Raw genomic sequence first — 15,069 nt, 5'->3', positions numbered from 1 at the left:
TCTCAGAATAGTAGTAATTAAGTTCAGGATAATACAGGGTGTCTTAGAATATGTAATTAAGTTCAAGAATCTACAGAGTGTCTTAGAAAAATATATATGTATTCCCGTGAAACCGTTAATTTCAGAGACAGTATTTTTTAAGAATATGTTTTTTAACCCATTGTTTGTTCTACATTTAAGAAAATAAATTAGCATTTTTGTATATTCAAAACTATCTAAAATTATTTTATTTTGTGCAAAAACTATTTTATTTCATTCAAATATCGTTTTTAAACATGATTTGATTGTTCTTTAAAATGAATATTAAAAAGATCAAATAGTTGAAATCTAATGAAGCAACAAATTCAAACTGATTCTAGGTTTTGCACTCTTTTTGCAGGCTTGCAAATTAAACCAGTCTCTAGTCAAAATCTAATAATTAAATTCAGAACGCAAATGTGCAAAAATTTTGCACATACGTAATTCTTAGAAACAATCATAAAAATTTATATTAAAAGGAGTTCAATGAAAGCCGAAACTACTCAATGGAATAAATAAAACAATACATTTGGGGGCCGGGTGGGGGAAATAATTGTTTTCAGCATTAACAATTAACAATTAACACAGTATTTAGTGTTAACTAACTTAATTCGACAATCGTTTACTGGTTTAAAAGTTTTGACATAAAAAATAATGCTTCATATTAAAAAATGTTAGCCGTAGGCGGAAAGCTTTTCAGTCTCTCGAAGTCTTTGCCCATTTTTGACCCAATTTAGGATTAAACATTGAACAAAAAGAGTTTTGACGGGTATTCATCGTATTTTCACCTTTAGTCACTCTAATCACGTTTAGTTAGAACTTCACTATATTGTAGTCGTTTTACGCTAGCTACACATACACCCGTTAAGCTCACTCAAGTGTGGAGATAGATAGATAGATAACAACTGCCTACACCACCTATTGTTGAAGGCAGACAATACACTGACTAAAATTTGCCCAGGTCTTCAATTTAGATAAGAACGGTTGCGGGTTTTATATTTAATAAATAAAAAATTACCTTTCTTACCTTGCAATAGCAACAACTTTTAATCAGAAAAGGGATGTTTTTTCAGAAATTTTCAAAAATATATTCGCAACCCGCAGGTAGACTCTATCTTGAATTTCTCAACATCTAAGTATATTAAGCAGATTGTTGGGGCACGGGCAGCATGTCTAGAAACCTGTTCAAGAGAAACATCAACGTTTCCGTGGACCATACCATCTTACTATGTAATTCAATAGAAAGTCAGATAGACAGATTGTTAGAAAAAAAGATAGACAGATATATATATAGATAGATAGAAAGATAGATAGATAGATAGATAGATAGATAGATAGATAGATAGATAGATAGATAGATAGATAGATAGAGATATTAAAGAGATAAAAGGAAACATTTTATATTTTAAAAAAATGAATGTATTCATTTAGTTAATAAACCGAAATATGCAAATTGCAAATTAAATTTCCGCCATTTAAAAATAAATTAAATTCTTAAACTTGGAGTTTATTCATACAAACAATTTTCATTATATCTTAGTTTATAAAATAAAAATGGTTTAAGTCTATGCAAAAATATGCGTCATATTAAAAACAGACAATAAAAACAGTTTTTAAACTTATTAGTTTTACTTCTAAACCACATTTTTAATCAACAATGCCCGACTTAATAAATCCCTATTTTAAATATTTTATCAATGGGCTAACTCAAAAACAGTCTCTAGACTCTGTTAGTCCTCAAACTAGAGAAAGATTATTTATGTACACAAATACTGTAACAGATTTTAATTTTTCGACAACTTTGACCATAAAATGTTATGTAACAATAAATTTAGTTTAAAATACATTATTTATTTATTTATTAATTTTAAGCACTTTAAAATTTTCAAATCTTTAAAACGAAAGATTTGAACAGGACAAATATAATCGATACATTACTTAGCTATTCATACAAATATTATGCAAATAGATAAAGAACTCAGTTTAAAAAAATGTAGTTATTCAAAAATATTTTCAGTTTTTTTCTGGTCCAGCGTTGTAAATAATACAAGTGTAGCATAAATCAAATTAAAAAGTAAAACAAAATATTTAATATTATTTAAACAAATGTAGTTATTCAAAAATATTTTCAGTTTTTTTCTGGTCCAGCGTTGTAAATAATACAAGTGTAGCATAAATCAAATTAAAAAGTAAAACAAAATATTTAATATTATTTCGAAGCAAGAAAACATCTTTTCTGACCAGAAATATGCTAAGTTGAATATTTCTCTGCCAAGAAATCCGCCAGATCGGAGGTAGAAAACCGCAAAATTATTTACTTAGAAATTCTGGAGAAAAATGGAGAGATTCATGAAGCTTAATGATTTCAATCAGGTAGCAGCAATTAGCCCGATTATACATATTAAACTAGTTTTTGTGGTTCCTCAAAATCAGGAATTGAATTGCAATATTCCTTCAATTCCACGCATAAAACATGCATTGACTACGTTCCTAATTTTTTTTTATCGAAGGTTAACAAACATCAGAGGTTCCACCTAATTAAAAGATTCAATTTTACGTTCGAGAGCCGAGTAATTTTTCCTGCTCAGGTATTCTTTAATTTATTTATTTACTTTTTGTTTAGAAACAATTATATTTACAGAGTTACCCACAAAGGATGAGACTGTAAAGACGATCTGAATCTCTTTAAACATGACGATTTAAAGTTTAAATTATGTCTTCTGTTTGAAATCTAGTCTTTTATTGCATATTAGGCAACGAAAAAAACAAGGTTTCAGTTGCGGGGAATCATAAATGTAAGGAATAAGACCGTATACATTTTGTAAAGTCGTCTCTGAAGTCTCATTCTTTATAGGTAACCCTGTAAGTAAAGTACCTCTTGAATTTGAGTCTGAACAAATTAAAATACTAGATTGTTCAGCCCATTTAAAAGAAACAAAATGCCAAAACAATAAAAAATGTGTACTTCTAGAAGAGTTATGTTTCATTAAGAGAATTGATCTATTGTGATTTGCATAGCTATTTAAAGGGACTGTCAACATAGCTATTTAAAGGGACTGTAAACATAGCTATTTAAAAGAACTGTCAACGTAGCTATTTAAAGGGACTGTGAACATAGCTATTAGCAAGGGACTACAACATAGCTATTTAAAGGGACTGTCAAGATAGCTATTTAAAGTGACTGTCAACATAGCTATTTAAAAGAACTGTCAACGTAGCTATTTAAAGGGACTGTGAACATAGCTATTAGCAAGGGATTGCAACATAGCTATTTAAAGGGACTGTCAACCTAACTATTTAAAGGGACTGTCAACATAGCTATTTAAAGGGACTGTCAACATAGCTATTTAAAAGGACTGTCACTATAGCTATTAAAAGGGACTGTCAACGTAGCTATTTAAAGAGACTGTCAACATAGCTTTTAAAGAGACTGTCAACATAGCTATTCAAAGGGACTGTCAACGTAGCTATATAAAGGAACTGTCAACATAGCTATTTAAAGGGGCTGTCAACGTAACTATGTAAAGGAACTGTCAACGTCTATGAACCCTAAAGCGTTGCATGCCTGATTCACAACGGTACCCTTTAACAGATAAAACAATCTCAATTTCCTTCCTCAGCTCTGCTAGACTTAAATCCGAGAGTCACATATAAATGCCCTGCTATTAAAAAAAATACATTTTAGATAGAAAAATGAATAGGATTGTTTCAAAACCATATTAAAACGAAAAGTGTTTAATTATTCAGATTAGAAAGCAAAGGTTTACAAAAACCATATTACAGTGTATAATTATTCAGATTAGAAAGCAAAGGTTTACAAAAAATATTCCTCAACTTTTTTTTCTCTTTTTTCAGACTCTTTGTTATGGACAGCTTTTCCCAAACCTTCTCAAGGAAATTTAACAATTTAAAAAATTTGTTTTAAAATATTATGTATTATAGTTTATACAATGATAAAGCACTTTTTGTCTGAATTGTTTAAAATTGTTAATGTTTTGTAATTAGATGAGACATGGTGCGTTTGTTTTCTAGTTCTTGAACAAGGATATACAATATCAAACATAATCTTTCCATTCTACGGAATATTATTTACAAAACTAACACTTAGTGTTAGAAATGAGCACAAATTGAAAGACTGGGTTTTTAGGATCCCGGCCTATATCTAAAGAGTAAAAGTCGATAATAAAACATTTTATTAAGCATGACGATGACAACAATTATCAAATTAAAGCTATTTTCGGAAAACAAAATCATAAAAGTAGTTCTTTTTATATTAAAACCCTTGACCGTTTTCAAGACAATGTTAGGTTTCCAATTTTCGAACATATCCTGAATTTAAATCATTGTCGCGGTTTCGAGACAAAACCCATTTTCCGGTTTTTGAGTATAATCCACAATTCAAACAAAGCTCACATGCATAACTTACAAAATAAATCAAAGAAAGTAAAAATTATCATATGAATAAATTAACTGCTGAATTATTTCCAAAATCTTAGTTTCACTTTTTATTTGGTAAATAAGAGAATTAAGTTGATTTAAGTACCCGCATTTATAATAAACAATTTCCCGCATTATAATTAACAATCTTTATTGTGAGAACAAAACAATATTAATTTTTTGATTTCTCATTGCTATTATGATTTATAAATTATAAAAATAGTTTATTTTTATATTTTTGTATTTCTATACATATATATTCTAATGCTTGAAAATTGACATTGATATGAATTCAAGTAATTGTCTGAAAACCAGGATATGTTACAAAAACGAGACATGAGCTGAAAAGTGGTATTGTTTCAAAACCAATATATGTTCGAAAATGAAATCAAGAATCAACAAAAATTAATCCTCACGACTTTTTGTTAGTTTAAAGTTGACATTTTTTTGCTTCAATATATAGTTTTAGCCATTTTTTTTATAAATGTACGGTGTAGTTCATTAAAAAGTTCAGGTTTTACGAGAAATAATGTCAGAGATTGTCAAACATTTGTGGCCGAAAGAAATTGAGTTTTTTGACACAAATTCCAATTTCATGATCCCATTGTCTTAGTAATCCAATGTTGTCAGAACTTACACCTTTCAAACTATAAATTCTGTGAGATTAAGTATTCTTAGTTTGAAATGTCAAAGGTTTACACCATCAGAGGCCGAATTTAAAGAATTTGAGCCGCGGCTTAAATTTGAGAGACATCTGAATATGGCTGGTTCCACTTAATTGTAATCAATGTTTCAAGATTCAAGCCGGGGCTCAATTGAAACCGGTTTTTCGCGAATTTTAGATGCGGCTCAAATTCATTAAATTCGGACTCAGATCGCAAAGTTAAATGGATTAAAAAATTCGAGTTTGTTGCATAGAGTCAACTTCGTTCAATGCTTTGGGTGACAAGTTTATGGTCTTAATAGATCTTAATGAACATTTTAATTTAATATTTAGACAGCAAGCAGATACAACAGGTGGGTGCTTTCAATGAGGGAAAAAAGGAATCTACTATAAACACAGTTAACAAGGAGAAGATATGTGATCCATCAAATCCTAGCCTGGTCAACCAGAACTATCAAGATCAGAATACTTCAGCTCAGAATCATGCTTTGCAAAATACTGAGACTCAGAACTTTGTAGTACAGAAAAATATTCTTCAGAATTATGAAGCACAGAACATTGCGCCTCAAAATTATGAAGCACAGAACATTGCGCCTCAGAATTATGGAGCACAAAACAATATATCTCAAAATTATGAAGCACAGAACAATATATCTCAGAATTATGGAGCACAAAACAATATATCTCAGAATTATGAAGCACAGAATAGTATTCCTCACAATAATGAAGCTCAGAACAATATACCCCAGAATTATGAAGAACAGAACATTGCACCTCAGAATTATGAAGCACAAAACAGCATTCCTCAGAATTATGAAGCAAAGAACAATATACCTCAGAATTATGAAGCGCAGAACCTTTCACCTCAGAATTATGAAACACAGAACATTTTGCCTCAAAATTATGGAGCTTTGAATGTTGCACCTCAGAAGGATGAAGCACAGAACGGTGCATCTCAGAATTTTGAAGCTTTGAATAACATGCCTCAGAATTTCGGAACACATAATATTGCACCTCGAAATTATGGAGCACAGGGCTATCTAACTCCTAATTATGAAGCACAGAACATTGCACCTCAGAATTATGGAGCACAGAACATTGCACCTCAGAATTATGGAGCACAGAACATTGAACCTCAGAATTATGAAGTACAGAACATTGCACCTCAAAATTATGGAGCACAGAACATTGCACCTCAGAATTTTGAAGTACAGAACATTGCACCTCAAAATTATGGAGCAAAGAACATTGCTCCTCAGAATTATGGAGCACATAACATTGCATCTCATAATTATGGAGCAATGAACAATATTCCTCAGAATTATGGAGCACAGAACATTGCATCTCAGAATTATGAAGTACAGAACATTGCACCTCAGAATTATGAATTACAGAATATTGCACCTCAGAATTATGGAGCACAAAACATAGTACCTCAGTATTGTGAAGTACAGAACAATGCATGCCAGAATTATGAAGCACAGAACATTGCACCTCAGAATTTTGAAGTACAGAAAATTGCAACTCAGAATTATGAAGTACAGAAAATTGCAACTCAGAATTATGGAGCACAGAACATTGCACCTCAGAATTATGGAGCACAGAACATTGCACCTCAGAATTATGAAGCACAGAACATTGCACCTCAGAATTTTGAAGTACAGAACATTGCACCTCAGAATTATGAAGTACAGAACATTGCACCTCAGAATTATGGAGCACAGAACATTGCAACTCAGAATTATGAAGCACAGAACATTGCACCTCATAACTATGGAGCACAGAACATTGCACCTCAGAATTATGAAGCACAGAACATTGCACCTCAGAATTATGAAGTACAGAACATTGCACCTCAGTATTGTGAAGTACAGAACATCGCACCTACGAATTATGGAGCACAGAACATTGCACCTCAGAGTTATGGAGCACAGAACATTGCACCTCAGTATATGGTAAATGGAAGTGGAACAAACGGAAATGTGCTACAGAACCATGGAACTGTAAACAGTGTTCAATCAAACTATGACACTGATATGAATGTTCAACTTGTAAATGGAATGCGTGAGAATGTTCAACCCATAATTACAAGTTTCACAGTTGAAAATGATAGGTATGAAGAAGGATATACACAAACTGATTTAGAGGAGAAAGAATTGACTGATATGGCTGATGAAACTACTACGGAAGATTCTGACACCAAAGAGCCTGATGATGAAGATGATCCCTGCTCTTCTTCTGAGGAAAATGATTCAGAATCTGATGATAATTCCTCTGAAAGTGATGAGGAAAGCAAAGTTGAAAAGAAAAAGCTGAATGTTTGTAATTTGGTTTAAAACTAATTACATGTATTTACAGTATATAAAAATATCCTGATTTTTGTTTGGTTCATATTTATAAATATCGATTTCTGTGTACTTCTCACTAAATAAATGTGGTTTAAGACTTACCTAAAAATAAATTTAAATGTTAAAATATAAAAGTTATCATCTCTATCCTGTTTATTATTATGTTATATTAGTGTTTTGTTGATATTTATAAAATAAATGTAAAAACTCAATACATAGAATCATCACAAAATATCTGCAGTCTTCTAGTGCAAATGTAATTGATTATACTGCAAACTAGCGAGGAGAAGCAGGTCAAATTTATTCGACATTACAATTTTGCTAATTTTACGTACAAGTATGGAAAAAAGCAAACCTCTCCAATTTCAGAATTTCAAACATTTGTCTCAATAGTTCTTTAAAAAGATGAGTTATGATTAAACATGTCTAAGGAATTTACTTTAGTTTGAGGTACCAGAGCTAAATTTACAATAAGTTTATGGTTTAAAAGTATATTTTTTCTTCAGTGGATTGGTTAAGATCTGCAAATTGGGTTGAATCTTTAAAATCAACAACAAATCTACCATGGGCTTTTTATACTCTTATAGTCAAAACTTACAGTCCAACAAAAAGTTTTAATTTGGAAAATGTAAAATCTAATTTTTTTCTCACTTCCCCCTTTAATACTTTTTCCCTCTTCTTTGTTACCTTCAATACTAATTTTCATCTTATTTTCTTCGATGAAATCAATTTAGTTGCTGCCATTTGTTATGAAAACTTTTTTTTAAAATTTGATTCTGGGATTATTACTCACATTTTAGTCCACAACCATCCCAAATTCGGGATGAATTTGAGCTGGTAAAGGCATCCACTACACCCCATTCTTATCATCCCTTCATCCATGAACATCAGGGGTCTTCTCATCCTTTCATCCCGGATTATCTGATATCTTCTCATCCTTTCATCCGGGATTTTTAACTGTTCTCTCATCTCTTTATCCGGAAATATCTGTCTCCTCCTTTCAGTCGGAAGTGTTAGCTGTTTTCTCCTCCTTTCAGTCGGAAGTGTCAGGTGTTTTCTAATCCTTTCAGCCGGAATTGTGAGCTGTTTTCTAATACTTTCATACGGGATTATCACTTGTTTTCTCATCCTCTCATCCGGAAGTTTCAACTGTTTATTTATCCTTTCATCCAGAAGTATAAACTGTTTTGTCATATTATTCTCCATCTCCATTCTTTCGTTTCTTATTCTTATTCCTATATTCTTTATCCGTTTTCTCTCTAGTCCTTTATTATTTTCTACACTCATTCTCATTTCCCCTTTCCAACCCCTTTCCTAACCTTTTCACACTTTTTCTGCATTTCCATTCATTCTCACTGAATTTGACACTTTTTCAACATGTTTTCCAAACTTTCAATGACATTTTAATTTAAACTTTTCACTTAAACTGAAAACATATTATCTAGATATTTTCAATATATTTAATATTTTTAAATACCTTCTCACTCTCACTTAAACACTGCAATATTTGTACTAAGTTTGGTGTATGAAAACCAACTGAAGGATTGGTTAATGTTTTATAATTTGCTTAAAACCACCTGGTCTTTTAGCTCCCCCTACATCCTCCCCCCTCATCCCTCCCCTAGAGATGCCTGGTTATACTTTTCCTACCAGCCCTCCTCCTCCCCCCCCCATCCTGTATCCTTTATAATCACTGTTTAATGTTCAAATTTGAATATTTTTTTTATATCGTAATGCTTCAATATCGAGGCTTTTTAAATATGAATGTACTCGTGGGACACCTGTATGAAGTATCTATGTAAAGAATAATAGAAGGACAAACTGTATAACGTATCTATGTAAAGAATATATAGTGGGACACACTGTATGACGTATCTATGTAAAGAATACTAGTGGGCCACACTGTATAAAGTATATATGTAAAGAATACTAGTGGGACACACTGTATAAAGTATGTATTTAAAGAATACTAGTGGGCCACACTGTATAAAGTATATATGTAAAGAATACTAGTGGGACACACTGTATGAAGTATGTATGTAAAGAATACTAGTGGGAAACACTGTATGAAGTATATATGTAAAGAATACTAGTGTGACACACTGTATGCAGTATCTATGTATAGAATACTATTGGGACACACTGTATGACGTATCAATTTAAAGAATAATAGAGGGACACACTGTATGAAGTATCTATTTATAGAATACTAGTGGGACACACTGTAAAAAGTATATATGTAAAGAATACTAGTGGGACACACTGTATGACGTATCTATGTATAGAATACTAGTGGGACACACTGTATGAAGTATATATGTAAAGAATACTAGTCGGACACACTGTATGAAGTATCTATGTAAAGAATACTAGTGGAACACACTGTATGACGTATCTATGTATAGAATACTAGTGGGACACACTGTATGAAGTATATATGTAAAGAATACTAGTGGGACACACTGTATGAAGAATGTATGTAAAGAATACTAGTGGGACACACTGTATGAAGTATGTATGTAAAGAATACTAGTGGGACACACTGTATGAAGTATATATGTATAGAATACTAGTGGAACACACTGTATGACGTATAAAAGTAAAGATTACTAGTGGAACACACTGTATGAAGTATCTATGTAAAGAATACTATTGGGACACACTGTATGACGTATCTATGTAAAGAATACTAGTGGGCCACACTGTATGAAGTATATATTTAAAGAATACTAGTGGGACACACTTTAAACGTATCTATGTATAGAATACTATTGGGACACACTGTATCTATGTAAAGAATACCAGTGGGCCACACTGTATGAAGTATCTATGTAAAGAATACTAGTGGGACCACTGTATAAAGTATATATGTAAAGAATACTAGTGGGAAACACTGTATGAAGTATATATGTAAAGAATACTAGTGGGTCACACTGTATGACGTATCTATGTATAGAATACTAGTGGGACACACTGTATGACGTATATATGTAAAGAATACTAGTGGGACACACTGTATAAAGTATATATGTAAAGAATACTAGTGGGACACACTGTATGAAGTATATATGTAAAGAATACTAGTGGGACACACTGAATGAAGTATATATGTAAAGAATACTAGTGGGACACACTGTATGACGTATCTATGTAAAGAATACTAGTGAGACACACTGTATGAAGTATATATGTAAAGAATACTAGTGGGACACACTTTATGAAGTATATATGTAAAGAATACTAGTCGGACACACTGTATGAAGTATCTATGTAAAGAATACTAGTGGAACACACTGTATGACGTATCTATGTATAGAATACTAGTGGGACACACTGTATAAAGTATATATGTAAAGAATACTAGTGGGAAACACTGTATGAAGTATATATGTAAAGAATACTAGTGGGACACACTTTATGACGTATCTATGTATAAAATACTAGTGGGACACACTGTATGACGTATATATGTATAGAATACTAGTGGGACACACTGTATGAAGTATGTATGTAAAGAATACTAGTGGGACACACTGTATGAAGTATATATGTAAAGAATACTAGTGGGACACACTTTATGACGTTTCTATGTATAGAATACTAGTGAGATACACTGTATGAAGTATGTATGTAAAGAATACTAGTGGGACACACTGTATGAAGTATGTATGTAAAGAATACTACTGGGATACCCTGTATAAAGTACATATGTAAAGAATACTTGTGGAACACACTGTATGAAGTATCTGTATATATATATACAAGTGGGACACACTGTATAAAGTGTCTGTGTGTAACTGGAATGATCTTCTAACTGTCCGAAATATGACACTATGTATTTTGTATATTTGTATATATATTACATGTAGTCACAGTATACTTTAAACAGATACAAAACAGCTAGAGCAGGTTATCCATCCTATTCTATTGCTCAAAAGAAAAACAATTTTTGGAAATAAAATTATTTTAATTAATATGATGAGTTTATCCATGAAGAAAGATTAACTCCTTTTAGTTCCTTTAAAGTTTTAATCTGTGAGCTGACTTTACAGATTTAGTCAAATTTTTTTTTGAAAAAACTATTTTTCTAAAAAATCTTTTGTTTTTTAAATTTTATTTTTGAATAGTGTTGAAATCTGGTGTGAGTGTATCGATGACTCAGCACGGTGCAGATCAGATGCTCTTGTATTTACAGAGAAAACATATTTAAAACATATTTAAAACAACAAACAAACAAAGTTTACATGTTGTAGGATGGAGGAGGGCCGATGGGAGGTTAAAAACAAACAAATATTATTTAAGAATGACATTTATATCTCTTTACAACAGAATTTGTGTAAATCTATTTAAAGGGACTGTTAACGTAATTTCAAGTGACCTTCATGCAAAGATCGCGGTACCTGCCTGATTTACAACGGTACCATTGAAACCTTAATCTGATAACAATATAGAAGATAACGTCTTTTTTCTGACTCCAAAACTGTTTATTACTGTCGATTTCTCCATTATTTCTCTAGAAGCAAAACACGCGCAAGTCACCCTGTGAAACCTCAAATGAAAATAAACCAAAACATAGGGATATATATAATTCATACTTGATCAAATTAATTTGGGAAAAATTACCTCCCTGTAATATCAATGAACGCACTAATGTTATAAAGCAGAGCAAAAGAAATCTATTATAAAGGTTTTAAATTGCTGCGCTAAGTTTTCTTTGCTATTTTAGAACATTCTTAGAAAAATTCAAATTAAAAAACATCCGATTTCTTCTACAGTGACAATCAAGAATATATTTATTGTCTCATTATAAAACAAAATTGCTGTTGGCTGTTCCTGGCCTTATTTTCATTAGCAATATATTTCTTGTTAAATTGCGATTTATTAGTGGTAAAAGAGATTTGAGGGGTTCAAGAATAAATCAAAAATATAAATTGCTTTTACGTTGTTGATGTTGTACAATGTACAATTGTACACTTGTACATGCAAACAAATTGTTCCCAAGAATAAGACAGATTTATATAGAGGGTGTTCCAATTAACATGAATTGGAATTGAGTAACGAATTCGATTTCGTCTTTGATACAGTGAAACCCTTAACAACGAATACATCGAAAGAATTCATCAAATGTCGTATTCTTCACTGTCTGATAATGGAATGTTGCAGATATTTAGTTTTTTAATTAAATGATTATATGGAATTCTTTAAAGCTGTTCCCGCATATTCATGGATATTTATCTATTTTTGCAAATACTGAAATTTACGTAATATACAGGGTGTCCCACGAAACATGACAATAGCAAGACGACTTGAAAGTCGTCTTTGGTATTTGAATTTATTTTTGACATTTATTCTTCTATCTACTTTAACATGTATGATTCTTGAAACAATTATCACATAATTCTCCTAGCCCTGGCATTTCCAAAAAGTGGTCTGCTTTTTTTGTGCTTTCAATATTACCGGAGATATAAAGAGTTTGGTTCAGATTTCAATTTTGTTAAATAAAAGCAAAATCGTCGAAATCTGAACGAAATTCTTCATATCTCTGGCAATATTGAAAGCACAAAAAAGGCAGACCACATTTTGGAAATGGCAGGACAAGGGAAATTTTGTGATTATTATCTCTAGAAATTTACTTCTAAAATTAGTTTGACAAATAAACGCAGCAAATTATATCAAAAATCAAGACGACATTCAAGTCGTTCTGCATACTGTCATGTTTCGTAGGACACCCTGTAGTATAAAACTCATTGAAAAATTGTCAAGACGACATTTGATAAATTCTTCCGATGTATTCGTTATTAAGGGTTTAACTGTAAGAAATAGCATTAATATAAAAAGACGATATTAAAATCGTCACTCAATTCCCATGTTTATGCGGACATCCCTGTTCAATTGTGTTAATTCTCTAAAATTTTACCAAATTTGGAAACTTCTTCTTGGAGAACATTTACAATTACATATTCTAAAGGGAGAGTTACGATAAATTAAACAATTTCGACATATTAATTGCAATATTCTTCATCTGTTGAAGTCGTCTTTTCCATTTCTAGAAGTCGTCTTCAATTTTGAGTTAAAACAAATTGAAAGCGAGATTTCCATATAAGGGCAACGCCTGATTAAAACCGTGAAGATATCCATCTACAGGGTAAGCCATGACAAAGTTAATAAATACTAAAGTGGAACAGACTAAGGCAACGACGACAGGTTGGGCCATAAGGTTTTATTTGGTTTGGAAATAATTTCATGAAAAGATTTCGTTTGGAAAATAAAGACTAGAAAAAATAGACTAAAGACCCATGCAAATGTCGTCTTCAGTTAGAACATCGAAATTTTCACGATTTGAAATAAAAAAAATTTTGTGCGTTTCTATCTAGTTTATATGTAAATACTATTTAGTCGCTTAATCAATTCATTGATTTTGCCTGGCAATTTTAATAGGAATTTATCTTTAAAACTGCTTAGTTTTGTTCTTTCAAATCACACTCCATTTTAAAATATGTTTGTAAATTTCTTAAAACAGATCTATGTTATCATCCAGAGGCGTATTTAGGGGGGCGGGCTATGGGGGCTCATCCCCCTCCTGGATCAGTGAAATGTATGCTTTTTTTTGGGGGGGGGGGGTGTCGGCCTCCCCTCTCCAAAAAGAAAAAGAAATGTAAGCCCTTACTTGGAAAAAAACCTTAACATCTTTAAAACTATGTCTTATAGTTCTTAACCACTCTTAAATCTGTCAAAATACAAAAGTGGAGACCAAGAGATACATATTTCGAAGATCTTCATTTTTCGGTATCACAAATTGTGCATTCCTTGTTTTACAGATTATGCTTGCAGGCATTATTGTGCTGTCTGAAATCATTTATTGTGCAGTAAAATGGCTAAAATTCACTTCTGAAATCTTAATTTACGTTAATTTATATTTAAGTTAAATACAAATTCTAAGTCTGTGTTTGTAAACAAAGGGAGTCCAGTTTCTGTTGTACTGTACACTCCGTATACAGACCAATTTATATATATATATATATACATATTTATAAATACTTGGGACATAAAATGTCGTCATCCAACTATGAGTTTGGCCCACTTTAGTATTAATTCACTTTGAAGCCATGAAGGATGAGACGTTAAGGAGGACTGTACCACTGTGAATCGGTCTAATTGATGTGTTAATTTACTGAGATAGAAACAAAATAGACATGAAATGTAAGAATGTAAAAAAAAATCATATAAGTCGTCTCTGAAGTCCTATGTGGGTAATCCTGTGTCAATATAATGTGAATATAATTCAACTCTTAATATGACAACAATAAAACAGACTCACCCTTTAATAATTGACACTCCTGCATATGGGTCATCTTAAACCCAGATACATTGTGCAATGTTATTGATTAAACCTACTGCATCTATTCTACAGGGTGTCCCAACAACATGTTATTGATTAAACCTACTGCATCTATTCTACAGGGTGTCCCAACAACATGTTATTGATTAAATCTACTGCATCTATTCTACACGGTGCCCCAAAAACATGTTATTGATTAAATCTACTGCATCTTTTCTACAGAGTGTCCCATTAAACATGTACCATGGCAAATCGTCTTTGAT

At 31.7% G+C, this 15,069-nt stretch overlaps 3 protein-coding genes across 3 annotated transcripts in view; 1 reads left to right on the top strand and 2 right to left on the bottom strand.

The window, feature by feature from the left end:
• LOC111712862 (uncharacterized) overlaps nucleotides 1-15,069 on the bottom strand; it is a gene marked incomplete at its 3' end in the record, with an annotated part of 78,105 nt that overhangs the window by 23,841 nt on the left and 39,195 nt on the right. The window lies entirely within an intron of this gene.
• On the top strand, nucleotides 2,282-7,612 carry LOC111712863 (ribosome-binding protein 1). Its single transcript, XM_023487608.1, has 5 exons — nucleotides 2,282-2,391; nucleotides 2,529-2,606; nucleotides 3,874-3,912; nucleotides 4,024-4,033; nucleotides 5,453-7,612. The coding sequence occupies exons 1-5, from the start codon at nucleotides 2,356-2,358 to the stop codon at nucleotides 7,453-7,455; spliced, it is 2,166 nt and encodes a 721-aa protein (XP_023343376.1). The 5' UTR covers nucleotides 2,282-2,355; the 3' UTR covers nucleotides 7,456-7,612.
• LOC111712864 (uncharacterized) lies at nucleotides 7,501-8,908 on the bottom strand. Its single transcript, XM_023487609.1, has 2 exons — nucleotides 8,261-8,908; nucleotides 7,501-7,569 (listed from the first exon to the last, which is right to left on the bottom strand). The coding sequence occupies exons 1-2, from the start codon at nucleotides 8,758-8,760 to the stop codon at nucleotides 7,566-7,568; spliced, it is 504 nt and encodes a 167-aa protein (XP_023343377.1). The 5' UTR covers nucleotides 8,761-8,908; the 3' UTR covers nucleotides 7,501-7,565.

Source organism: Eurytemora carolleeae, unplaced genomic scaffold, assembly GCF_000591075.1.
Source record: "Eurytemora carolleeae unplaced genomic scaffold, Eaff_2.0 scaffold1300, whole genome shotgun sequence".
Classification (NCBI taxonomy): domain Eukaryota; kingdom Metazoa; phylum Arthropoda; class Copepoda; order Calanoida; family Temoridae; genus Eurytemora; species Eurytemora carolleeae.
Note: the sequence above shows the minus strand (reverse complement) of the source record. Positions and strands in the feature narration are given on the sequence as shown.

Coding starts and splice junctions, on each gene's coding strand:
- LOC111712863 (XM_023487608.1), top strand. CDS start 2,356: ATGGAGAGATTCATGAAGCTTAATGATTTCAATCAG. Junction 2,392..2,528: donor AGCTTAATGATTTCAATCAG/GTAGCAGCAATT, acceptor TTTTTATCGAAG/GTTAACAAACATCAGAGGTT. Junction 2,607..3,873: donor GAGTAATTTTTCCTGCTCAG/GTATTCTTTAAT, acceptor CTCTTTTTTCAG/ACTCTTTGTTATGGACAGCT.
- LOC111712864 (XM_023487609.1), bottom strand. CDS start 8,760: ATGAGAATGAGTGTAGAAAATAATAAAGGACTAGAGAGAAAACGGATA.